General features: G+C 56.9%; 1 protein-coding gene across 5 annotated transcripts in view; it reads right to left on the bottom strand.

Moving 5' to 3' along the window:
* ASAP2 (ArfGAP with SH3 domain, ankyrin repeat and PH domain 2) overlaps positions 1-24,620 on the bottom strand; it is a 171,456-nt gene that overhangs the window by 15,750 nt on the left and 131,086 nt on the right. For all 5 annotated transcript variants that reach the window (XM_062208926.1, XM_062208928.1, XM_062208930.1 and 2 more), the window contains exons 15-20: positions 22,521-22,654; positions 13,278-13,372; positions 5,781-5,970; positions 4,345-4,430; positions 2,974-3,089; positions 1,064-1,131 (exon numbers count right to left, since the gene is read on the bottom strand). In XM_062208926.1, coding sequence (XP_062064910.1) covers positions 1,064-1,131; positions 2,974-3,089; positions 4,345-4,430; positions 5,781-5,970; positions 13,278-13,372; positions 22,521-22,654 — 689 coding nt within the window. The remainder of the gene's footprint in view (positions 1-1,063; positions 1,132-2,973; positions 3,090-4,344; positions 4,431-5,780; positions 5,971-13,277; positions 13,373-22,520; positions 22,655-24,620) is intronic.

The raw sequence follows: 24,620 nt of genomic DNA, 5'->3' as shown, positions 1-24,620 counted from the left end.
TGGCCTGCAGCGCCAGCATCCCATGTGGGCACCAGCTTGAGTCCCGGCTGCTCCACTTCCGATCCAGCTCTCTGCTATGGCCTGGGAAAGCAGCAGAGGATGGCCCAAGTGCTTGGGCCCCTGCACCCATGTGGGAGACCTAGAAGAAGCTCCTGACTCCTGGCTTCAGATCAGCCCAGCTCCAGCCATTGCAGCCATTTGGGGGGTGAACCAGCAGATGGAAGACCTCTCTCTCTCTCTCTCCACCTCTCTCTGTAACTCTTTCAAATAAATAAATCCTAAAAAAAAAAAAAAAAAAAAAAAAAAGGTAACCTGGTCATAGGACTGAAAGCTCCCCAGAGCCAGACAGCAGCTGTGTGATACTGAACGAGTTATGTAACCTCTGCAAGGGTGCGTCCTTGGCGAGGCCATGGGAATCATGGTGGGGACCGTGTCACAGCCACAAAGAAGAACTTGAATGGACTTCAAGGCCACCACGTCGTGGGCACAGAGAGCGAACGAGGCAATGGCTGCCAGCACTGGATTAGGAGCTGCTGCTACGCAGCCTGCGCTCGCTCGGGTTTATGACAACACTTCTACTGACGGGGCACTCACTGCGTGATATCGCTCTAGAGTTCAGTGATTGTCTCATAGCCTTGCAAACTGCTCCACTGACCCACCTCACGAACAAGGACACCGCTGAGCGCACGCCCACTGCTGACCCGCGGCTGCCCGGGCCAGCTGGCTGCTTCGCGCCCAGGCTGCCACTCCTTCCCCAGCAGCAGAGGAAGACGGCGCTGAGCAGCCCACCCGGTGTGGGGCAGGTACACAGGGCAGCCCGGGGTGCACAGAGCAGCCCGGGGTGCTCAGAGCTCACACACACCAGAGGACAGGCAGCCGCGTGGCGTGGGCTTCTGCTCAGCTGTCCAGATGATGCCAGGGCACCGTCAACGCGCCCACCCATGCCTCCCCCAAGACGCGTGGTCGAGACTCCCCAGTGGCTTTTACAGGTAGGGCCGAGTCACGGCTCGTGCCCCCCGACACTGAGATCTGCTCGGGCCGTCCACACCAGCGGGGGCCTCACCAGCTCTTCACAGTGCTCGTGTTTGAGGCGCTTGGCGATGTCCAGCGGTGTCTCCCCGGCCTCGTTTGCTGAAAGTGAAGGGCGAGGAAAGGCGGCGTTACGGCAAAACCCAGCAGAGGCCTGACAGCTTCAAGTCATTTTAAGAAGATACAGTAGGGGTCGGTGTTGTGGTGCAGCAGGTTAAGCTACGGCTTGCGGCGCCAGCATCCCATATGGGCACAAGTTGAGTCCTAGCTGCTCCACTTCTGATCCAGCTCCCTGTTAATGCTGATGGGAAAGCAGGGGAAGACAGTCCACGTGCTTGGACTCCCGCCACCCACTTGGAGACCTGGATGCAGTTCCAGGGTCCTGGCCTTGGCCTGGCCCAGCCCTGACTGTTGCAGCCACTTGGGGAGTGAACCTGCGGATATAAGATCTTGTTCTCTGTCTGTCTGTCTTTCTCTGTAACTCTGTCCTTCAAATAAATAGATGAATCTTAAAAAAAAAAGAAAAAAAATAAAAATGATACAGTAAAATAACACTGAGTTAAATTAAGCACAATTCATGAAACCTGCAGCTGGTCTGCCCTGGCTGGGCTGGATTTGTGTTACAACTGCACAGAACTGCTGCAGAACACAAAAGGCGAGATTTTAAAAGGCGAGGTTTGAGCTAATCACAAAAATGAAACGGCTGATGCAGCCAGTGAATTTAAATCAATACTCAAACTACGTCTTTGAATCCAATAGTTTGTTGTAGCGGCTGGCACTGTGACATAGCGAGCAAAGCTGCCGCCTGCAGTGTCGGCATCCCATATAGGCCCCAGTTCAAGTCCTGGCTGCTCCACTTCTAACCCAGCTCTCTGCTATGGCCTGGGAAAGCAGTAGAAGACGACCCAAGTCCTTGGGCACCTGCACCCATGTGGGAGACCCAGAAGAAGCTCCTGCTTCTGGCTTCGAATCAGCGCAGCTCTGGCCACTGTGGCCAACTGGGGAGTGAACCAGCGAATGGAGGACCTCTCTCTCTCTCTCTCCCTCTCCCTCTCCTTCTCTATGTAACTCTGACTTTCAAATAAATAATCTTAAAAAAACAAACAGTTTGTTGTAAATCTCTAACCAAAAGCAGTGCTACTGCAGTTCCATGCATTTGACTGGAGTAAACTTTTATGCCTCCTGCTAGGCAGTCTATAAATTTGAAATTACGCCTTTTCTTCTTAAAAAGTCTCAGTCAGCATTTATTAAGTTTTTAAAAAGAGCAAGGCTCGGGGCTGAGGCTGTGGCAGAGTGGACTAAGCCTCCACCTGCAGCACTGACAACCCAAATGGGCGCGCTGGTTCACATCCCGGCTGCTCCTCTTCCAGTCCAGCTCTGCTGTGGCCTGGGAAAGCAGTGGAAGATGGCCCAAGTCCTTGGGCCCCAGCACCCCTGTGGGAGACCTGGAAGAAGCTCCTGGCCCCTGATCAGCCCCGCTCTGGCTGTTGTGGCTATCTGGAGAGTGAACCCAGGCTCCCTGGTGCAGGGACTGGGTGCAAGTGAAAGGGCAGAGTGGTCAACAGAGACTCCCAACAAACTGTCAGGACCCAGAGCCAAGCTAGGGACTAAGTCTGGCAGGGCTGGGGTAGCACGGCTTCAGGTCTGAGCTGGTTCCGGTTCCCCAGCCTCACCCAAATTCCCCAGCCCCAGTGGGCACAGCAAGGCCCAGTCTCTGGGGTCTGGGGGCCCGACAGGTGAGTGCCGCCCACCAGTGCCCCGTCCTGCAGCTGTGATTCCCTCCTCCTTGGCGCTCGCGGGAGCTCCAGTGTCTGCCGTGTCCAGCGGGTGGTGGGGGCCGGCAGGACCCCCCGGACCCAGGCCAGGACCCCCAGACCCCAGGCGGGACCCCCGGGCCCCAGACCAGGACGCCCGGGCCCCGGGCGGGACCCCGCTGCTGCTCACCTATCTCGATGGAGGCCTTGCCCCGCAGCAGCAGCTTGAGGCACTCGTTGTTGTCGGTCAGGCAGCAGTAGTGCAGGGCTGTGCTGCCCTTGCCCGTCTGCTTGTCCAGGTTCCCGCTGCCCAAGAACAAGGGGGAGAGGAAGAGCAGTGAGGGCCAGGACCGGCATCCTTGTCCCTTGCCCGTGCCTGCTGGGCTGCACCCAGGCCTCGGGAAGCTAGGCTGAGCTGCCCCACCTTATCTGCCAGCAGCAGGAAGGCCCACGCTCACCAAGCCCGCGGGCCCAGGGCTGCTCTGAGCTTCCAAAGGTTTGCAAAAGCTGCTCCCCCCAAGCCTGAAAAGGTGCCTGTGGCCTGTAGTCATGGGACAAATATTTCACCCCCCAGGGAGCAGCCTGTAGGCGTGGCCCCCGGCATGCTCTGAGCAGGGACACCAGGCTCTGTGGCCCTGGGCAGACAAGCGGGCAGACAGGACGTCAGGGGTGGCACCCACTGCTCCCATTCAGACGAAACCATCCGAGTTCTTGGGGTGGAACCAGGATTCCTCCTGTCCTGGCCCTGGAGAAGGCACACGGGGAGAGTCCATCACTCAGCTGCCCGTGGACTGTGCTCTAGGTGCGGGGCTCGCGTCACAGGACGGGTGTCGGACAGGTTTCTGCCAGGAGTCTGTGTCCCAGGTGAGGGCTGACGGCCCTACCTCAGGTCCCTCTCCTGTCTGCCCAATTCTGCCCTCCGCTGCCTGTCAGGGACAGCAGGGGAAAGCAGAGGATACAGAACACAACTCCTCTTCCATTCCTCCCTGGTGCAACTGCCCATTCCACTCGGAGCCAATGCAGTGGCTTTCACCCAGCACCTCCCCTCCCCACCATCACGGAGTCAAAATACACGCCAAGCGGTCCTGGTGTCTGGCCTTGGGATGCCGGGCAGGTAACGCCCACACAGGAAGGACCACGTGCCCAACAACAGGTAAAACAAGGCCCTGTGTCCTCAAAGCATAAAACAGCCTCTCAACCGAAGTGCCCCAGGCCAGAGCCCAGGCTGGCCATCTCTGGTGGCCCACGCAGGGATCTCTGCCCCCTCACACCTTGCAGGACAAGGTGAGGAACACACCTGTGCACAGGTGCTGTCACGGACCCCTGACACTCAAAGTTCGAGCTTACAGACAACACGGAGCCCAGGGTCCTACTCCCACCCTCCAGGGCTTCCTTGGAGATTACCATGAAACACCCCGTCTCTGGCCACACCTTTTCTGGCCCATAATTCTCGGTTAGACCTGAACTTGGGAGTTTCCTGGCAGCTTCGAAGCAGTGAGTCCTTCCCCGGAAACCCCAAGCAACCGAAACAAACGCCGCCCCGAACGTCTGGAACACCCACCTGTTCTGAACCAAAAAGTCCACGATGTGGAGAGAAGTCCGGTCCACGGATCTGACGGCCAGGTGGAGCGCCGTCTCGTCCGGCTCCTGAAAAGCAAACACAGACCCTCCAGAACCCAAGAGCAGCGTCCACTTTGCATCCAACACAAGTGAAACTCTACATGGACCTCCTCCCGCTAGATGATTTGCAAACCCTGCCCCTGGGAACACTTAATTTAGATACTGGTCGTCTTCCTCCTATCCCAGGGAAGTGAATGAGGAATTCAGGGGGGTGTGGTCCGAAGTCCCTGCAATGGTGAACGCCGCCAGCCCTATGTCACCACCACCACCACCACCGTGCGGCCAGCAGGCAGGGGAAGGCGGCCAGGCTCCTTGTCCCCACCCCTGCCCCTGTTCCCTCAGCCAACAGAAGTGTTCTGTGGCGGGGTCAGGGTTAAAGCCCTTCATTCTGCAGCTACAGTGTGAACGCCCACCTGGCCTGCAGTTCACCCTAGAGGGCATAGGACCCCCACTGCCACTTCTGACCATTGAGCTTGGCAGGGGGGAGAAGAGACGGACAGGGGGAGGGGTGCCAGGTGGGCAGTGGAGGGAGGGAAACTCCCACAGAACAGGGGACCGGGACTGCCTCCTGCCTACGGAGTGCTCTCCTCCCCAGTGGCCCAGCTCAAGTTCTCCTGAGACGGGGCTGGAAGGGGCACCGCCCATGCACAGCCTGCATGGGTGCAGGTGGGACAAGGGGGCAGCCGTCACCAGCACGAGGACGTTGCTGCCCTTTGCCCTCACTCTGGAGGCCCGAGCCCCCACCACCACCACCCTGGGATTCTGAAAATGATGGCTCCACATAGCAAGTGACACTGGTCAGGGTTAGGAGGGTCCAGGGCACGGCACTGTGCGTCCCCTGCATCTGTGGAAGAGTCCAGAACACCTGTCAGCCTCACTGTGTACCCGGCCCCTGGTGGGATGCCCAAGTCCCCTGGGGAAGCTGGGGTTCTCTCCTGCTCCTTCCTGTGGGAACCTGAAGATGAAGTTTGGCTGGGACTAGGCTCCCTGGGCCAGGGTGAGGCTCAGGGCAGAGAGGCCTCCCCGGGGCTGCCAGGGCTCCCTCGGCCCTGGGGAACAGTCTGTCTCTCCTGAGCTGGGATTTTGGCCTTGGTCTGAGAACAGCCCGAGGTACAGAGGAGTGAGCTCTGCAGAGCCGGGAGGCGCGAGGATGCCGGTCAGCCACGCGCACTGCCCATCTCAAATCAGGAGTGGACCTGAGATGCTCCCACCACCAAAGACGGTGGCTTCTTCATTCTGCAGCGTTAGCATCTATCTAAGCATCACGCCATATCCCCTGCACATACACCTGGCCGTCACCTAAACACGCCTACAGAACACAGCACCGCCTCCTCTCAGCCCACCATGCAGCCCCGCCCATTTCTCCCACGCCCTTACGTGGCCGTTGGCAAGCGGGATTTTCTCTGTGAGGTCCACGCCGTCCGCACAGGCCTGGAGTAACCCGAACACGTCTCGGGCCTTGACGGCCTCGCACAGGCTGTGAAGTTTGGCTGCATTGTCCACGTGCTTCTTCCGTGCGAATCTCCTCTCGATGTACTTGGCCGTGATGTAGTCCTTCCTCGCATTCCTGAAACCAGACAGACCTGCCACGTCAGGCCACCAGGCACCCACCATCCCCCAACACTGGAAACTCCAGGAAGCAACACTGACAACAACACACATGCACACACACACACACACACATGCACACACACATATGCACACACACGCACACACACATGCACACACACACGGCCCTGCTGTAGCGTCGCTGTCCATGGCTACCGCCTGGGCACCGACAAGAAGCACTGGAAGTCTTTAGTTCCCAGCCTTGGTGGCGTCGAGGTCCTGGGCCTTGCCCAGGAGCAAGGGACAGCTGGCCAGGCGGACGCCGCCCTCAGGTGCCCCCAGGCTGCAGGCTGTGTGCCGCATCTCCCAGCCCTCCTGAAGTTCTGTGCTGGGACCTCGGCACACCGCCACCGTCGTCACCATCCCAGCACCTTGTGCAGCAGCCCTTCTACGTGGCGTTCTCTGCACCCCTCTTCTCAGCCCATGGTGCTGTCAAAGTTGTTCATGAGCCACCTCCTCCAGGAAGGCAGGCCGCCCTCCTCTGCCCTCCAGACCGCCGCCCTCTGTCCTGACACCCTCTCCCAGTAGATGGAAGACCACTCTGTCTCTACCTCTATGTAACTCTTTCAAATAAATAACATAAATCTTAAAAAAAAAAAAAAGGTGCTGGCACACCACACAAAAAAAATTATTTGAGAGAATGCAAACCCCTACACAGGCAAGGCCAAAGCTGGGAGCTGGGAATTTGGCCCAGGACTCCCATGTGAGCGGCAGGACCCAACCACTGAGGCCATCACTGGACCTCCTCGGGTCTGCATTAGCAGGAGCTGCAGCCGGGAACCCAACACTGGCACTCGGATACGGTGCTCGGATACGGGACGTGGACACCTTAACCACCAGGCCAAACGCCCACCCCAGACAACGCTTTACTTTAACCAACAAGTCTACCAGAGATGCAAGGAGAAAAACCCAACGGGATTTGAGCCCCTTGGCTTCTGCTGCCCACTACTTTCTAGAAGATGTGACACACACTGAGCTACAGAAGGGTGGGCAGGGAAGGCTGAACTCAAAGGATGCACCTGGGCCACCTGCAGGCTGACGGTCAGCTCTGAGCGTGCGTCGCACAGCCTGGGCTCTCCTGGCCGCAGTCGGCCAGATCTCCAGCTGGCTCCCACCTCCCACTGGGTGACCGTGACCATGGGCAGGCTGCTCAACTCCTGTGTGTAGAGGAACTGCGCCCACAGCCCTCGCACAGGGCTGAAGGGGACAACACACTCAAGTGCTGAGCCCCGTGCTCTGGCGCCCAGCTGAAGTTCCGCTAACGGTCAGCGCTGCACAGAGGAGGCCGGGGGGTCCCGCTCAGCTCTCGAACTCGGGCCCCCCTGCCTCCAGCCCACTGCCAGGGCAGCCATGCCTGCTGCACCTGCACTCCTGCCGCTCAGGCACCAAGCCCCTCACGACAACGGGGTCCCGGCGGCAGGGCAGCAGTGCTTTGGGGCGAGCGGGTCACCCCACGCTCCCAGGGCAGGGGCTCCAGAGACAGACACCCCTGCGGACATCCTCCTGCCCTACCAAACCCACTTAACCGCCCCCCTCCTTTCCTTTTCAGGCTCTAGTGGAAAGGGGGAAGGGGTGGAGGACTCTTCGCTGGCCCCCACCCAACGCCTGCACTCAGGATGTCTCTAGGTGTGGACCTCAGGAACCAGAACCTGGGGGTGGGCCAGGTAACCCGAGCACCTGGATGCCCACTGAAGGCTTACGGCTGTGGCCCAGGTGACCCTGAGAGTCTCTGGAGGGCAAGAACCAGGCAGGGGCACAGCAGTTTTACCCACCTGTATCTCTCCGTGTCTAGGAAGGTGTGCCCACTCCCTAAGGGGCTGGCATTCCTATACTGCCCTGTCCCGACCTCCCTCTCACCCAACCGACTCCACACTGAGGTCTCTGGACTTTTCTGCAGCTGCCCCAAGTCCCCTCGGACCCCTCCTGCAGGGGTGCCCGAGCCCCTGGGAACAAACTCCAGGCAGAGAATGGAGCTGGTCAGCCAGGGTGAGAGGGCATCACCCCCACAAGGCCCAGACTGAGCCGTGGGACACGGTCGCGTCTCCACACCTCCCCCAGCTTCACGGCTGCCCTTGGCTGCACGCTGCTCCTGTGCCGGCCAGCTGGAGAGGGAAGCCCTGGCAGAGCAGCGGCTCCAGCTGGGCGGGAGCCGGTTTCACAGCCCTGGCGACCTGTGCTCTGACCTCGGGCTGCAGCCAGCCCACGTTTCTTCACCCCGCATCCTTCTGCTTTGGCCCCAGCCTTCTCATCCCCAGCGGCTCCCTGCTCACTCAGCAGAGTCGCCAGGTGACTGCCACATTGAGGGGAGACTTGCGGTCCCTGGGGGCCCCCCCCAACAGGGCAGTGGCTTCTGGTCTCCACTGAGCAGCTGAGCGCACTGAGGCCCACGGGGGCGATCCTGGGTTCTGTTTGCTCAGGCAGCAAGGCTCCCCGGGGCTGACGCCGCATTACTCTGCAGGTTCTCCTCTCAGGATCTCCTGGCTCGCATGTGATACGTGGGAACGGTGCCATGACCACCCTTGTCCTGACGACAGGTGGTGTGGGACGGCACACTCAACGGTCTACCACCGGGGTCTCCCACGGCAGGCGACGAGAGTGGACGGCTGTCAAGTCTCATGTACCTTCCACAGTCACTGTGGGACGATCACTACCACCGCATCTCCTTTCCTCGTTTTTAAAAGTGCACCGTCGATGCAGGCATTGTGGTGTGGCGGGTTAAGCCACCGCTTGTGACGCCAGCATCCCACATGGGCACTGGTTTGAGCCTCGGCTGCTCCACTTCAGGTCCAGCGCCCTGCTAATGCGCCCAGGAAAGCAAAAGATGCCCCAAGTGCTAGGAGACCCAGATGGGGCCACTGTGTCCACTTGGGGAGTAAACCAGCAGACGGAAGCGTGCTCTCTCTCTCCCCCTCCCTCTCTCTAACTCTGCCTTGCCCTGCTCATCTGGCCAGGGCTCTGAGGCCCTGAAGGCAGTTGCAACACAAACGTGGCCTGGATCTTAGCTCCATACCAGACTCCAGGCCTCAGGAAGGAAGCCTGCTCTGCCTGCGTGATCAGCCTCCTTCTGTTTACGTAAAGGCTTAGGCTCCGGGAGGAAAGAAACCAACTTCCTACAACAACACATCAGGTGTTCACAGGAGGGACGTCCCAACTTCCTACAGTGACATGTCGGGTGTTCACAGGAGGGGCGTCCCAACTTCCTACAGTGACATGTCGGGTGTTCACAGGAGGGGCGCCCCAACTTTATACAATGACACATCAGGTGTTCACAGGAGGGGCGTCCCAACTTCCTACAACGACACATCAGGTGTTCACAGGAGGGGCGTCCCAACTTCCTACAACGACACATCAGGTGTTCACAGGAGGGGCGTCCCAACTTCCTACAACGACACATCAGGTGTTCACAGGAGGGGCGTCCCAACTTCCTACAGTGACATGTCGGGTGTTCACAGGAGAGGCGTCCCAACTTCCTACAGTGACATGTCGGGTGTTCACAGGAGGGGCGTCCCAACTTCCTACAGTGACATGTCGGGTGTTCACAGGAGGGGCGTCCCAACTTCCTACAGTGACATGTCGGGTGTTCACAGGAGGGGCGTCCCAACTTCCTACAGTGACATGTCGGGTGTTCACAGGAGGGGCGTCCCAACTTCCTACAGTGACATGTCGGGTGTTCACAGGAGGGGCGTCCCAACTTCCTACAGTGACATGTCGGGTGTTCACAGGAGGGGCGTCCCAACTTCCTACAGTGACATGTCGGGTGTTCACAGGAGGGGCGTCCCAACTTCCTACAGTGACATGTCGGGTGTTCACAGGAGGGGCGTCCCAACTTCCTACAGTGACATGTCGGGTGTTCACAGGAGGGGCGTCCCAACTTCCTACAGTGACATGTCGGGTGTTCACAGGAGGGGCGTCCCAACTTCCTACAGTGACACGTCGGGTGTTCACAGGAGGGGCGTCCCAACTTCCTACAGTGACATGTCGGGTGTTCACAGGAGGGGCGTCCCAACTTCCTACAACGACACATCAGGTGTTCACAGGAGGGGCGTCCCAACTTCCTACAACGACACATCAGGTGTTCACAGGAGGGGCGTCCCAACTTCCTACAACGACACATCAGGTGTTCACAGGAGGGGCGTCCCAACTTCCTACAGTGACATGTCGGGTGTTCACAGGAGGGGCGTCCCAACTTCCTACAGTGACATGTCGGGTGTTCACAGGAGGGGCGTCCCAACTTCCTACAACACGTTGGGTGTTCACAGGAGGGGCGTCCTAACTTCCTACAGTGACATGTCGGGTGTTCACAGGAGGGGCGTCCCAACTTCCTACAGTGACATGTCGGGTGTTCACAGGAGGGGCGTCCCAACTTCCTACAACACGTTGGGTGTTCACAGGAGGGGCGTCCTAACTTCCTACAGTGACATGTCGGGTGTTCACAGGAGGGGCGTCCCAACTTCCTACAGTGACATGTCGGGTGTTCACAGGAGGGGCGTCCCAACTTCCTACAGTGACATGTCGGGTGTTCACAGGAGGGGCGTCCCAACTTCCTACAGTGACATGTCGGGTGTTCACAGGAGGGGCGTCCCAACTTCCTACAGTGACATGTCGGGTGTTCACAGGAGAGGCGTCCCAACTTCCTACAACACGTTGGGTGTTCACAGGAGGGGCGTCCTAACTTCCTACGACACACTGGGTGTTCACAGGAGGGGCGCCCCAACTTTCTACAACAACACATTAGGTGTTCACAGGAGGGGCGTCCCTTGGGCTCCTGAACCACAGGGAGCATGCAACGGGCCTGAATCGCAGACACAGTCCCGGCCTCAGAGCAGATCAAACCTGGCGTTCCCTGCCCAGCGGCACCCCTGCCCCCGCACGCCTCCTCCACCTGGGGCGGCGCAGGCCACTGGAGGGTGTCCGGTTCCCCCTTCGGCAGGTAGCTGCAGACGGCGTGTGGCTCCAACGGGAAGCTGGAAAGGCCACGTCTTGTCCTCTGGGAGCAAGCAGTCACTTCCTTCAGCAGGCACGGGGCTGGGACTATTGCTCCCGGTTGCTGAACCACCACAGACAGCACGGTGAGTGTGGTGGGAGGCACCAGCGTGAGCAAGATGCCACCTGCCAGAACAGCACCACACATGTGAACACCGAGGCCTCGTGTGACGTGGGGCCGAGGGTCTCAGACCAGAGTCAGTGCTACGGGACCGCGGAGAGCCGAGCCACTCGCCCTGACGGGAGGCCACGGGGGTGGCGTGGTGTCACCACACTGATCTTCGTTCTGAGAATCGGAGGGGACTGTAAACTTCCTTTCAGGGTTGCCAGGGCTGGGGGAGAGGTCTCAGTGCAGGCAGGGGCGTTTCCACTGGAGGATTCCTACAGGCAGTGTTTTTGTTCATGTCTGTTTATTTTCATCTACTTGAAAGCCAGAGAGAGAGAGAGAGAGAGATCTTCCATCCATTGGTTCTCCCCAAAAGCCCATGCAGCAAGGGTTGAGCCAGGCTGCAGCCAGGAGTCCAGAACTCCGGGCAAGGCTCCCACAAGGGTGGCAGGGCCCAAACACTTGAGCCTTCATCTGCCCCGCAGAGTACACACAAACAGGAATCTGAACTGGAAGTGGAGGAGCAAGGACTCGAACTGGCACTCCAAGGGGGACGCGGCGTCCCAAGGGGCTGCTTAACTGCTGCGCCACAGGACCCCAGTGTAGCCTTCTAGAATCTTCTAGCCCAGAACAAGCAAACGCTCTGATCTGCAAGGTGTCGCCAGAACCTGGAGTGAACTCTGTACTACACACTCTGCTCAGAGCTGAGCGGCCTCACAGCACAGTGGCAGACAGGATGAGTGAGCAGTGGCACACGGCGAACCACGGGCAGGGTTCCGGCACACCCCAGGGACTCCAACAGAAACCAGACCGGAGGGGCTCCTTTGTTTTCAGTGGTTGGAAGTCACCTGTGTGGCCTCTGCCGCCCACCCACCTGAGCACCCAAGCCACACTGATTTCCCCCGTGCTCGGGGTGGGGGGCAGTGCGCTCCCTTTTCACGGAGAAGCTGAACTAAGGCCTGAGTGCCTGCCAGGTCTGAACCCGAGATCGTCACCACGGGAGCACGACTGCTAGGAAGCCTCTCGCCTGGTGTCGGAGGCCACACGCATCCAACTTCCGGGACGCACACGGCGTGACGCCTGCCTTGGGATTCAGACACGAACTGCTTTCATCCGGCACCTGCCAAACAGCTTGCCCGCGACACCTGACACCAGGGAGAGCCCTGGAGGGACCAGGGCCCACGTGTTCCCGCAGGAACACTTCGCCCGCTGCGGTAACCGTTTCCACCACCAGAATGCAGCACAGCACGGGGCCTGCGGCCTCGGCTTCCCAGAGACACGCCCGACAGGAGGGTAGCACAAACCTGAGTCCCCAGCATCTACGAGAGCCCCAGACGCCTCCCCCGGTTTGTGAAACTGCTCTCAGAGACCCGCTGTCCCAGGAGGACCTGCCCCGTCCGTTCCGCGTCAGGTTTATCCAAGGAAAACACCGTCTTCTACTCCAGTGTTCTTAATTCTCTTCCTACGTCTGTTTTCACTTTTCCCTCTCCTGCCACAACACGGAGGTCCATCTGTAACCACGCCAACGCAGTTGCTGTCTTTCTGTTTTACTGGCCTGGGGACCTCTCTCTCCTGTCCGCCTTACTCCGCACCAGACCACAGCAGGTGCCACCCCGAGCCCTCTGGGCACGGTCAGGCCTGTACACTGGACAGGGCTGAGGGCAGAGGCAGGCAGGACACGCCCTGCCCGGCCTCGCCTGTCTCCCGGCTGACTCAGGCTTCATTCGGTAAGACTGGCAAGCAGCTTCCCTGCTGTCGCTGTGTCTCAGTGAGCCAGCTGGACGCGTGACGGGGCCCCAAGTTTTCTATGGATAGTAAAACAAACACGATGATTTTTGACCGAGACAAAACACACACACTGCACCCTGGCAAGGATGCCGGCAGAGGGAACAGAGCGCAACCACGTCTCTGTGACAGCAAGCTCCTCTTGGACACAGGACTGACGCGAGGGGACAGTGAGGAGGACGGCCAGCCAGGACGCGGAGTCGCTTCCTGTGCCTCCTTCTGGAAAAATGACCACCTGCAGTTTCTATACGGACACCCCAAAGCAAGGAACACAAAACCCAAGCCTAACTTACACCCACATATTTCCCAAAGGAGCAACAGCCGAGGTCCCCGAAGCCCTGGCTCCCCTGCGCCCCCTGGGGGAGGGGTGAGGGCAGCAGTGCCACACTTACATGTCGCTGCCCGGGTTGGGTTTGATGGAGTCCCCGGCCGGCAGGCAGCACTCCATAATTTCATTGAAGCCTGCGTTCCCGATGTTCTTGGCGAGCTGCAGAAACAAACGCCATCTCAGGGTCTTCAATTATTAACGCGCGGCACACACAGCGCATGGTTTATTTAACGGCCACTAAGAAATAGAGCAATAAAGTGGTTTGCCTTTATGAAGACAGACAAAGCCCAAGGTGCCCATGGAGTTAGAAACGCGAGGCGGCATGTCCTGGAGTCCCAGAGGAGACAGGGAGAAGCAGCCATCAGCCCCGGCCCCATGTCAGTTTCCATTCTTTCCACCGCCTCAAAAACACCTGTGTTCCCACTGAGTGGATCCACTCACCACCTCTGAACAACCTTGACTGAGGCCACCCACCAGGCGGCTCGGCCACAGTGGAAGAGATCCAGTGGAAGAAGCCAAGACTCGGGTTCAAAGCACGGCTCTGCCACTGGCCGTGTGGCAGCACATCAGTCTCCCCGAGCGCCAGGAAAAGGGGGGGTGGCCCTGTTCTCCCACGGTGGGAATAAAGTGGGAGCGTTGGGGTGAAAGCACTCAGCAAATTGAAGAAATGGGGCATGTCGGCTCCCGGGGGGAGGCCTCTGCAGGCCCATCTTCCGACCGCCGGACAGGAAATGAGCGCACTCTGAGGGTGTCAGTCTGCGTCACGCTACACTGGAAACGCGGCAGTGGCAGTCTCTAGAATGAGTGACAGCAGGACTGTGGTCCTCTTGAGACCCCGGCTTGGCACATCCTGGTCCCAGCTCCCCGCTCAGACCTCAGCTCCCCAGCAGAGTCTTAAATGTTTAAAGAAACGAGGCTGGAAGGATGCACCCGGCGCAGTGCTTGGAGAGCACACAGACGTCCATTCAACTCTACAGGGAGCACCGTGTGCTGGGGGAGTCAGGCACACTTCGGTATTTCTACTCTCAGCTAACTGTGTAAAACGCCGGGAGGCCCCGCTGCTGCCCTAACAGGCTTCTTTATATCCTGGCTTCAGCTGCCGAAAGGGAGTGGGGATAGCAAAGCTCCACCTCCTGGGGACACCAGAGCTGCAACTGTGGAATGGGACCACGGTGGACCGGGACCATGCAGGGACAAAGGAAACAGGTGGGGTGGCTTAGGAGTGAGTGTTAATAGTGGTGAGCCTTCCTACTTTTACCTTGTTCTTGAGAAGTGACCCAAACCTCCCCATGGCCCAAAGCATCAAGCACTAACCCACCGCACCTTCCTGCTCAGTCCTGACCGACCGGGGGCCTCCAGCCCAGGTGCAGGGCTGTAGTGTTCCCCAGGATGGGGAATCGTCAGGATGCCACACCACCTACAGTGACAAGTGCCCCAGCAACATGAAACCAGGGGCCCGGGGACATCTGGTGCCACACCCTGGGACGAACTTCAATCTTGGAGCCCCCGGTTCATAGCCAGGCAGCCTGCAATGCCCGTCTTACAGTCCAGTGCGGATTCACAATCCTCTCCAGAGGTGGGCGACAGAGGCCACAGCAGCCCCTCTGTGAGGGAGGGGCCACCCTGATGCTTCCTGTGCTGTGCTAAGCAGATGGGAGGTGGGAGGAGGAGAATTCCCCTGGGAGCAGGAAGCTGCTTCCCGTCTGCTTGGACTTGGCTGCTCTCCCAGGAGACAGCCGGTGCAAGGAGGCTCTGCAACCGTGTGCCACACGTGTCCCACACTCGAGAAGATGTGCCGCCCCCACGGCTCTGCCAGGACCCCTCCGGAGCCATCAAGAGAAGCAGAGTGTCTGTGCGGAGGGAGAGGGACATGAGGTGCCGGCCACAGAGCCTTTGTGTTAAGGGCACATCACTGTCACTCAGAAAGAATCCGACGGCCACCCCGACACAGACTGGGCTAGATACAAGCTGGCGGGAGAGGTCGGAGTGTTTCAGACCCAACTGCCGCCCCTGCCGCCACCCTGCACGTACATGGCTTCAGGAAAGCACGCCAAGCCCCTCACCTGCCGGGCACCGACCGGGCCCGAGTCACCACCATGCACCACGGCAGCTCAGTGGAACGAGACAGAGATGAGTAAGAGACAAACACAACGGGGTGAGACTTGGAGGATGTTTGCCCTGAGCACTGAACGACAGAGATGCTGGACCGCGGCGAGCAGAGCAGTGCACCCGCCCCAGCCCTCGCCTTGCACGGACCCTCAGGTGTGCACCGGCCTCCCTCACTGACGGCGGCCACCCGGACACACACTGTTTAGCCCGGCACCTACCGAGCAGCGCTCACAGAGCCACAAGGAGATCCCAGCTTTCACCTCGAAATCGCTTCTGGAGTGTGGAGTGGGGTGGGCTAGCGGGCTAGGGCCCTCCCCGTCCCCTTCCCTCACCCATTTCCATGCTTCCTCAATCACTGTGACATCTCCCACCTTCCCTGTTGGGACTCAGCCCGGGACGGGGACAGGCAGTGAGACCAGGCTGCCCTCCCCTGGCTCAGTGTGGCTGGGCCTCCTCCCTCACAGAACAGAGGGTCTGCTCCTGCCAGCTCAGCCCTTGCCAACAGCAGCCCCAACTCTGATCCCCATCAGCTCTCAACTGGCTCCCCACTGGAGCGTCCAAACAAGGTGTTCCCAACTGGGCCTCGGACAGCCCAGCAGGGTGGGAGGCACACCAAGGTCCACGGCCAGTGAAGGAGCTGGGCGGGGTGGGCAGGGCCAGGAAACAGCCAGAAAGAGCTGCCTCCAGGGCCGGGAGCAGGAAGGCTCCTCCGAGCAGCGGGGAAAGTTCACACGTGATGTTTGCACCTGAGCCTTTAGGACGCCTATTTTTGGGGCCGGTGTTGTGGTGCAGCAGGTTAAACGGCCACTTGCAACGCCGACATCCTATACTGCAGAGTGCCAGTCTGGGTCCTGGTTGCTCTGTTTCCTGCTAATGCACCTGGGAAAGCAGTGGAAGATGACCCAAGTACTTACAGCCCCGACACCCACATGGGGGACCAGGAGGGAGTTCTGGGTTCCTGGCTTCAGCCTGGCACAGCCCCAGCTGTTGCAGTCATTTGAGGAGTGAACCAGCAAACTGAAGATCTCTCTCTCTCTCTTCCTTTCAAATAAATAAAGTGTATTTAAAAATTTTTTTTTTAATTTTAATTTTTTAAAAATTTTTGACAGGCAGAGTGGACAGTGAGAGAGAGAGAGACAGAGAGAAAGGTCTTCTTTTTGCCATTGGTTCACCCTCCAATGGCTGCTGCGGCCGGTGCACTGCGCTGATCCGAAGCCAGGAGCCAGGTGCTTCTCCTGGTCTCCCATGGGGTGCAGGGCCCAAGCACTTGGGCCATCCTCCACTGCACTCCCGGGCCATAGCAGAGAGCTGGCCTGGAAGAGGGGCAACTGGGACAGAATCTGGCACCCCGACCAGGACTAGAACCTGGTGTGCCGGTGCTGCAAGGCGGAGGATTAGCCTATTGAGCCACGGCACCGGCCCATGATATTTTTAAAAAGCACACGTTTTGGTACCCAATTTTTTTGTGATAAGTTTGTGGTTTCTAAAAGCTCCGAGTTGTGGTTTTAAGAAAGGACAGGACACAGCCTCTGGCTTCTGCTGGTCGAGTGTAAATCCTGGCTCAGACGCCCTGAGCAAGCAAGTTCCTGACCCTCTGGGAGTTCCTGTTGAGGATGGGCACAGCACATGCCGAGCACCGGCAGCAATGCTTGGGGCCTAACAGTTATCCAATAAACGCTAGTGACGGCCACTCTGTCTGCCCTGGGCCATCACTTCCAGCACCTGGAGTGGCTCCGTTCAGCCCTAGGTGAACAGCAGCTTTCAGTTCATTCACTTCCTGGTCTTCGAGGGCTCTCCCAGTCTGGCTGCACCCTGACCCTCACCCTGTTTGAGCTGACAGGTTGCTATGAAGCTTCGGTGAAGGGACACACACGGAATCCACACACAGGGTGTGGGGCAGTAAACATTTGCTCCTAAGGCTGCTGACACTTGCTCTTCAATTCGATGGAACATGTAGAAGTTTCTGACTTAAATTTGATTTCAGAATATCAACATTTCCTTTATGACTGTCACTCAAGTTGGAGAAACTGATCACAGGCCACCAGCAGCCCAGACTCTGCTTGTACTGGCTTGTTTATATGTCCTAGAAGATCAGTGCTGAAATCGCCATCTTCCAAGATAAGGAGGAAGTTAATTCACCTTTATGTACACTTACTGGAGGGCAGATTTGCTCAAAAACCTAAGGATGTTTACGATGACACAAATCGCCAAATTCCATCAAACTACTGCTACTTCAAGCACTCGGTTTCTGTTCCATTGATGATTCTAAAAGCAGGAACAGGGAAGCAAAGATTACCGGTGACCAGCCATCCTCATGCAGGTTGACGAAATCCATTCAACTTACATGGAAGACAAGCGGCTTGGAAACCAGAACAAATTAAAGACGTAAATGGTGAGACAGCCGTGGTCACCATCCAGGGGAACTGCAAACCTGAGGCCAGAAATCAATTCCCAGACTCAAGCAAAAGACTCCGACCACGAGGACTGCAGTGTGGCCATATGGGAGCACAGGATTGACATGCTGTGGGTGACATCTGTCTATTTATAGACCCAATGCCAAACAGAAAACGGGCATGCCGCCAAGCAAGGTTTGCTCATGTGCCGTCCTCTCGGGCCGTTTGACATTGATTTTTTGCACAAGCAAAACCACACACATTGGACTGCTTCTCTCTCAAGAGCTTCAGTATAGCAAAAGCGACAACCTATAAGATGAGAGAAAATATCTTCCACCCCACACATATGATAACCGGTTGGTACCCAACACCAAGAAGGAACTCAACCCACATAGAAGCGGGTGAGGGCATGAGACATTTCTCCAAAGAAAGATACAAACAGGGGCTGGTGCTGTGGCGCAGCGGGTTAATGCCCTGGCCTGAAGCTCTGGCATCCCTTATGAGCACCAGTTCAAGGCCCAGCTGCTCTACTTCCGATCCAGCTCTCTGCTATAGCCTGGGAAAGCAGTAGAAGATGGTCCAATTCCTTGAGCCCCTGCATCTGTGTGGTAGTCCTGGAAGAAGCTCCTGGCTCCTGGCTTCGGATCAGCTCAGCTCCAGCCGTTGCGGCCATCTGGGGAGTGAACCAGTGGATGGAAGACCTCTCTTTCTCTCTCTCTGTGTAACACAGTATGCACAGTACGCAGGCTCCTCACACAACTGAAAACAGAATCTCCACGGGATTCCTCAGTCCAGCTACGGGGTCTGCACAGCACAGGAAGTGAAGCCGCACGCTGAGAAGACACTCGCCCCCGCCCGTGCATCGTGGCAGCCTAGTTAAGTGTCCGCCGATGCCCAAGAACCTGGGGTCCACACACACGGCGAAGTGCTATGCAGACCTAAAGATAAACCCCTGCCGTCTGGGACCACACGATGAACCAGCAGGGCATCACGTTACACGAAACGAGCCAGGCACAGAAAGAACACACGAGGTCAACTGCACGTGGCGTCTACAGCAGTCGCCTGAAGTCCCAGAGGAGGAGCCCAGAGCCGTGATGACCGGGGGAAGAGTGGAGATGCTGGTCAAAGCACAGGGAACGTCACCTGGACAGGGGAGATAAATCCTGGAGACCTACAGTGCGGGATGCTGGCCATGGCTGTTACTAAGGGACCAGCATGCTTGAAAACTGCTGAGGGCCCAGATTCTAAGTGTTCTCACCGCAACACATTGTTCAGCGTCTGAGACGATAGCTATGTTAACAGTTCAGTTGGTACATGCTGTACCAAAACATCACACTGAACAACGTAAATATACAGCAAAAAGCTAGGATAAATAACAACAGCAATAAATCCCTCCTCCACCACAGCACGTGAGCACGTGACACGGCTGTGCCGGCACTCACTGGAAAGACGAGACACTGCGTGTGACAGCTGTCCAGGCTGCCTCCGCTGATTTCCTCTAACAGGGGACTTGGGGTCAGCCCTGGCCGCACAAGGAAACACTCCCTGATGAACAGGTCAGCCCAGGGCCTGTTCACGGCTCCAAGAGGCAGAGGGTTCAGAAACAGAGCAGACAGGCGGAGGAGAGCTGCAAACCCACACGTGTGAGTCGTTTTCCTGAAAGGAGTTTGTTAAAGTCATCTTGCAGGAGACAACAGTGCTGGCCAATGGTTTACAGCTCTTAGTACTACATGCCAGACGGAACTTCAAATACATAGACACACAAATGGAGCAAGAGAGGAGAGCCAGGACTTCAGGAAACCTTGGTTCGGGCACCTCCTTGTCTAAGTGAGGCAAAATAAACAATGGGGTGCTGTAAAAAGGCCTGAATGCTTACGCTGTACAGGTGAGCACTGGCATCTGGGATCCCACCCAGGGCCGGCCCCGGGGGCTGGGGAGGAAGGTCCAGATGACGTCACACCCCAGACCCAGCACCCGGTAATGGGGGCTGAGGGAGGGGAGTCCCGTGAGCCACAGAGGACCAGCCAGGGCTCAGGCGCAAGCAGAGGACACTTCAAAAAATCCACGGGAAATGGAACTGTCAGATGCTCATACTGGTGCAGAGAAAATCTTCAGTCCTGCCTCGTCTTCTCACAGGGTGCACGTTCCATACACCTGTGAAGACCCCTTGCCTGCAGATTCCAGAGTTTTGTTTTTTTGCACCAAAATAAACTTTCCTGTGTGTTTTCTTAAGCATCTTCATAAATCCCACACAAATCAGCACCTCGTGGCGACCACCTAGGAAGAGAGGCCTACATAAGGGGGAGTGGAAAACCGCGGCAGAAGTTGGGTTTTGATAATACCTGCAGACATGAGCCACGCAGGCCCTGCCTGACCTCTCAGAACGGGCGGAGCTGTGCGAACTCTGGACGCCTGCGAGAACAGAAACTGCAGCCTGAGTCGGGAGGAGCAGTCACCCTGCGTCTCATCGAGACAGAGACCACAGCTCCTCGCCGACCTTCTTGGGTGTCTTCCTCGTTAGCGGGCAGTAGGATCATTGATTGGACTCCTGAGAAACACTGGGGAAGTTACGCCTGACCAGCCGATGAAAGCCGACTTCGATTTCCAGGAGCTCTGTGCGCCAGCTCTTGAGCATTGCGCTTACGAAAAACGGCGCTACAGAACCTCATACTCAAACAGATTGCATTAGAACAGGCATGAGCGTCTCAAACTCATCACCTAATTATCTCCCTACACGTAAGTTATTTGCATCCATTGTGGTGCAGTCATCATACGATCTAAATGGGCCATGGACCATCTCTTTCCAGCTGCACATCCCGTAATTCACACAAGTAGCGTGAAGCTGGCAATCAGTGGGAGCATTTACTCTGTTGGAAGAGGCAGGGCACAAACCCGGGTTCTTCAGACGTGGCTGTCACACATGTGATGTGGATGAGCTATGGGGAGGGACAGCAGCGATATTTGAATGCTTACCCTAAGGCAAAGACAACTTTACTGCAAATGCCAGTTTATGTCCCAGACTCCTCAAAGGTTAAGAGCGTACCTTTTACTTTTCTTTCCTTTCCTTTTAAAGATTTATTTATTTATTTGGAAGGCAGAGTGACACACAGAGAGGGAAAACCAGAGAGAGAGAGAGAGAGAGAGAGAGAGAGAGAGAGAGAGATCTTCCATCCTCTGCTTCACTCCTCAAAATGGCTGCAACAGCCAGAGCTGGGCTGGTCTGAAGCCAGGAGCTTCTTCTGGGTCTCCCACATGGGTGCAGGGGCCCAAGCACTTGGGCCATCTTCCACTGCTTTCCCAGGTGCGCCAGCAGGGAGCTGGATCAGAAGTGGAGCAGCCGTGACTTGAGCTGGTACCCATACGGGATGCCAACATTGCAGATGGTGGCTTTACCTGCTATGCCACAGCATTGGCCCTAAGAGTGCACCTTAATAGCTACATAAAACCTAGGCACATAGCATTCCAGGCCCGATTCCTCACTTGTAAAGTGGGGCTAACACACCAAGGCTGTCCAGTGGTTGTGCTGATCAAATGGACCAATTCATATAAAGCAATGACCCCATCCTCAGTCGCTTCATGCTTCCCATTATTTTAAGAAAAGTCAGTGAAAGTAGCACTTGCCATAATTCACCAGTGAGAGGTGAGAAGTAATTTGTGTTTCCGTAACATCACACTGTGTGATGATCTCAAACCATGCCATCACCAGCTACCCAGGAGCCATCACAAGCACACAAGCACCTCCATAGGTTTTCTGTGTTACATCAACACTAATCACGGAGGGGAACCACGAACACACTGCCTGGGTCTGGCCAAGCCCACCTTAGCTTCAAGCTAAGTAATCGGGAGCCCACTCACTGGCATACTGGGTTCCACTCTCCGTTCTCCCGACTCTGTCTTTCAAGACCATAAAGGAATTGCTTGAAAAGACGAGAAGGTTCAACAAGACAGTTCAAAAGCCTTCATTGGAAGTCCAGACACATCGGGCCCAGGGCAGTCATCAATGAGATTTACGGCCCCTTGAGAGGCATATTGACCACGGCGATTGATTTTCTGTCGAGACTATTGCTCTTGACATTAAAATCAGCAGCAATCAATACCCACTTAGTATTTACAGCCCCACGCCCAGCTTCCCCAGGGAAGAATGTGCACGAGTGCTTTCTCACGGCAGTAGTGTACTCTGAAGACAGTCCATAAAAGTTCATGTTTTAGGGGTCCGAAGCACAGCCTGAGCCTGACTCACCGTGAAACTCCTGGGGCCACGGAGTCAGAATCTCAAAGCTACCTCCCAGGAATGCATCCATCTCAGCTCCCCACCGCACAGCGGATGTGCTGCTACGGAACCAAGGAAAGGAAGGCCCCTGGTGAGAAACAAAGACCAGGCTCTCCCCCGAGAGGGACACAGGGAGAAGGGGAAAATCCAGTGAGATGTGAGGCAAGTGCTGACCACAGCCTTGCCAGAAACTTGCAAGGAGAATGGTTCCTTCATCGTCTCCAGGCCTTGGTTGGCATGGGGTGAACCCAGCTGAGGCCACCACCCCGTGCCACTTCAGCAGACTCATTTCGGCTCCAACAGTCACTTCACTGGCTTCCTCTCCCTTTATTCTAGCGACCAGAAGCGCACTCGAGTACCAGGAGCTGAGAACGAGCAGTTGTCACCGAGCTCCTACTTACTCGGATCCGTCAGCCACAGGACAATCCCTAGCCTCCCTGGAACTGCAGGGAACCAAAAGGGACCAGAATGCCAAAGCAAAATCCGAGTCCTCAGCTACTTATCTCCGATCTAAAATCAAGGACCCAAGAGTTACCAGCAGCTCAGACGTTCCCAGCACGTCCAAGGTTAGGGACTGCATCCTGGAGTAGTGAACTCCCAGCTCGCGGTGGATTCCGGAACACTCGATGCAGGTCAGAATGCCCAGGTTGGTGGAGAGCCACGTAGGATCTGCCAGAGAGAAGACACAGGTTGCAGCTTGCACTCAGAAGAGGGGCAGACGTTTCTCTGCACAGCTGCTGCAAATGGAGTTGCGAACGTGATCCCAGACACGGCTGTTCACGTTGTTCACCCACAATTACCATGCTTACACGCCAATCCACACACATGCACACGTCTGCTCACCCTCCACCTCCTCCCTACTTTCCCACCCAACAGGATCTGTGCATGCAAAAATGAACAGGACACAGAGCACTCTAGAATGCCACAGGTTCAAGGATGGGTCCTGAATACAGACCCATCACCCACCTGGTCGTATCAGCAGAGGGGAGCGGGAGAGAAAATGAAACCCACCCAAATCTAGTACTGTAAGGGATACAGCCTTAACACACACACGACTACAGATGCCAGTTGTAATAGTGGACGTATACCCTATGCTTATGATATGCCGTCCTCGGCACTTTGGTAGTAGCAGTTAACAGTCTGCGCTGTGAGAGCTTCAGAAATCACAGAGCGTTTTCAAATTAAGAGCTCCATGAGGCCGGTGCCATGGCTCAACAGGCTAATCCTCCGCCTTGCAGCACCGGCACACTGGGTTCTAGTCCCCATCAGGGCGCCGGATTCTGTCTCGGTTGCCCCTCTTTCAGGCCAGCTCTCTGCTGTGGCCCGGGAGTGCAGTGGAGGATGGCCCAAGTGCTTGGACCCCGCACTCCATGGGAGACCAGGATAAGTACCTGGCTCCTGCCTTCGGATCAGCGCACTGCGCCAGCCATTGGAGGGTGAACCAACGGCAAAGGAAGACCTTTCTCTCTCTCTCTCTCCACTCTGCCTGTCAAAAAAAAAAAAAACAAAACAAACAAACAAACAAACAAAAAAAAACTCCATGAGCAGCCCAGGGCAGGATTCTTCTTTTTGTTTTTTAAAGACTGATTGATTGATTGACCTACTTAATTATGCACCGTGAAAGGCAGATTGGCAGACAGAAGGAGAGGCACAGAAAGAGATCTGCTGGTTCACTCCTCAAATGACTCCAACAGCCGGGGCTGAGCCAGGCCAAAGCAGGGGTCAGGATCTCCACCCGGGTCTCCCACGTGGGTGCAGGGGCCCGAGCACCTGGGCCATCTCCCACTGCTTTCCCATGTGCTTCAGCAAGGAGCAGGATGGGAAGAGGAGCAGCCAGGACTCGAGCTGGTGTTCCCGTGGAGTTACAACACAGGCAGGGACCCTCACGAGCCACATCCCACCATGTGGCGGGGCTGGGCTGCAGCGCTCCCGTCACAGGTGCTGGTGAGCTCGGAGCAGACTGAGTGCAGAGCCACACCTTCCCCTCACAGCACCTTCCCTTTCTCACTGAAGCACCCTCCTCCGGGTGCTCCGCACACATGGGGACCCCAGAAATGCTGGACAGACGAAAGCTGAGGGCACTGAAAATGGGGAGTGAACATGGAGAGGAACTTGGGCACATCATCGCAGCCCAGCGGTGCCGGAGTCTTCAGATCTGCCGCTGCCTAAGAAATTCACAGCAGGTGCAGGTCACAGCCTGGCTCACCTGGTGCTCCTGAAGTTATTTAAAAACGCTCAAAACTAGAAAGCCTTTCCCCACGTCGGGAAATAGCGCAGGAATGTGCACTGGCCCTTGTGGACTATTCCCCGGAACCTACGGTGCTTCTGTGGGGACACGAGCCTATGTTTGCATGACTGTGTCAAGCTGCCGTATCACCCGTGCTGTCCTATCGTTTTCAAACAACAGCGCACACGGCTTCAGCTTCTTCAGTGTTTTAAATACCCAGAGTGCACACCGTCTTTCTCTCTGCTCAGGGAAGGGCAGGATTCGCTACTGATCGCTCCCTGTGTCATTGCTTGGCAAAAAGACATTTGCTAACGAATCCAAGACCACGCGTAGCCTTCAGGGTCACAGGACTCCAACGTCTGCTCGATTTTGGTCTGCCTGCTTTTTATAAAACCTGTCATGGATTGG

The sequence above is a fragment of the Lepus europaeus genome, chromosome 13 (genome assembly GCF_033115175.1).
Source record: "Lepus europaeus isolate LE1 chromosome 13, mLepTim1.pri, whole genome shotgun sequence".
NCBI classification, from domain to species: domain Eukaryota; kingdom Metazoa; phylum Chordata; class Mammalia; order Lagomorpha; family Leporidae; genus Lepus; species Lepus europaeus.
The sequence above is the reverse complement of the archived record's forward strand: the minus strand, read 5'-3'. Positions and strand labels throughout refer to the sequence as shown.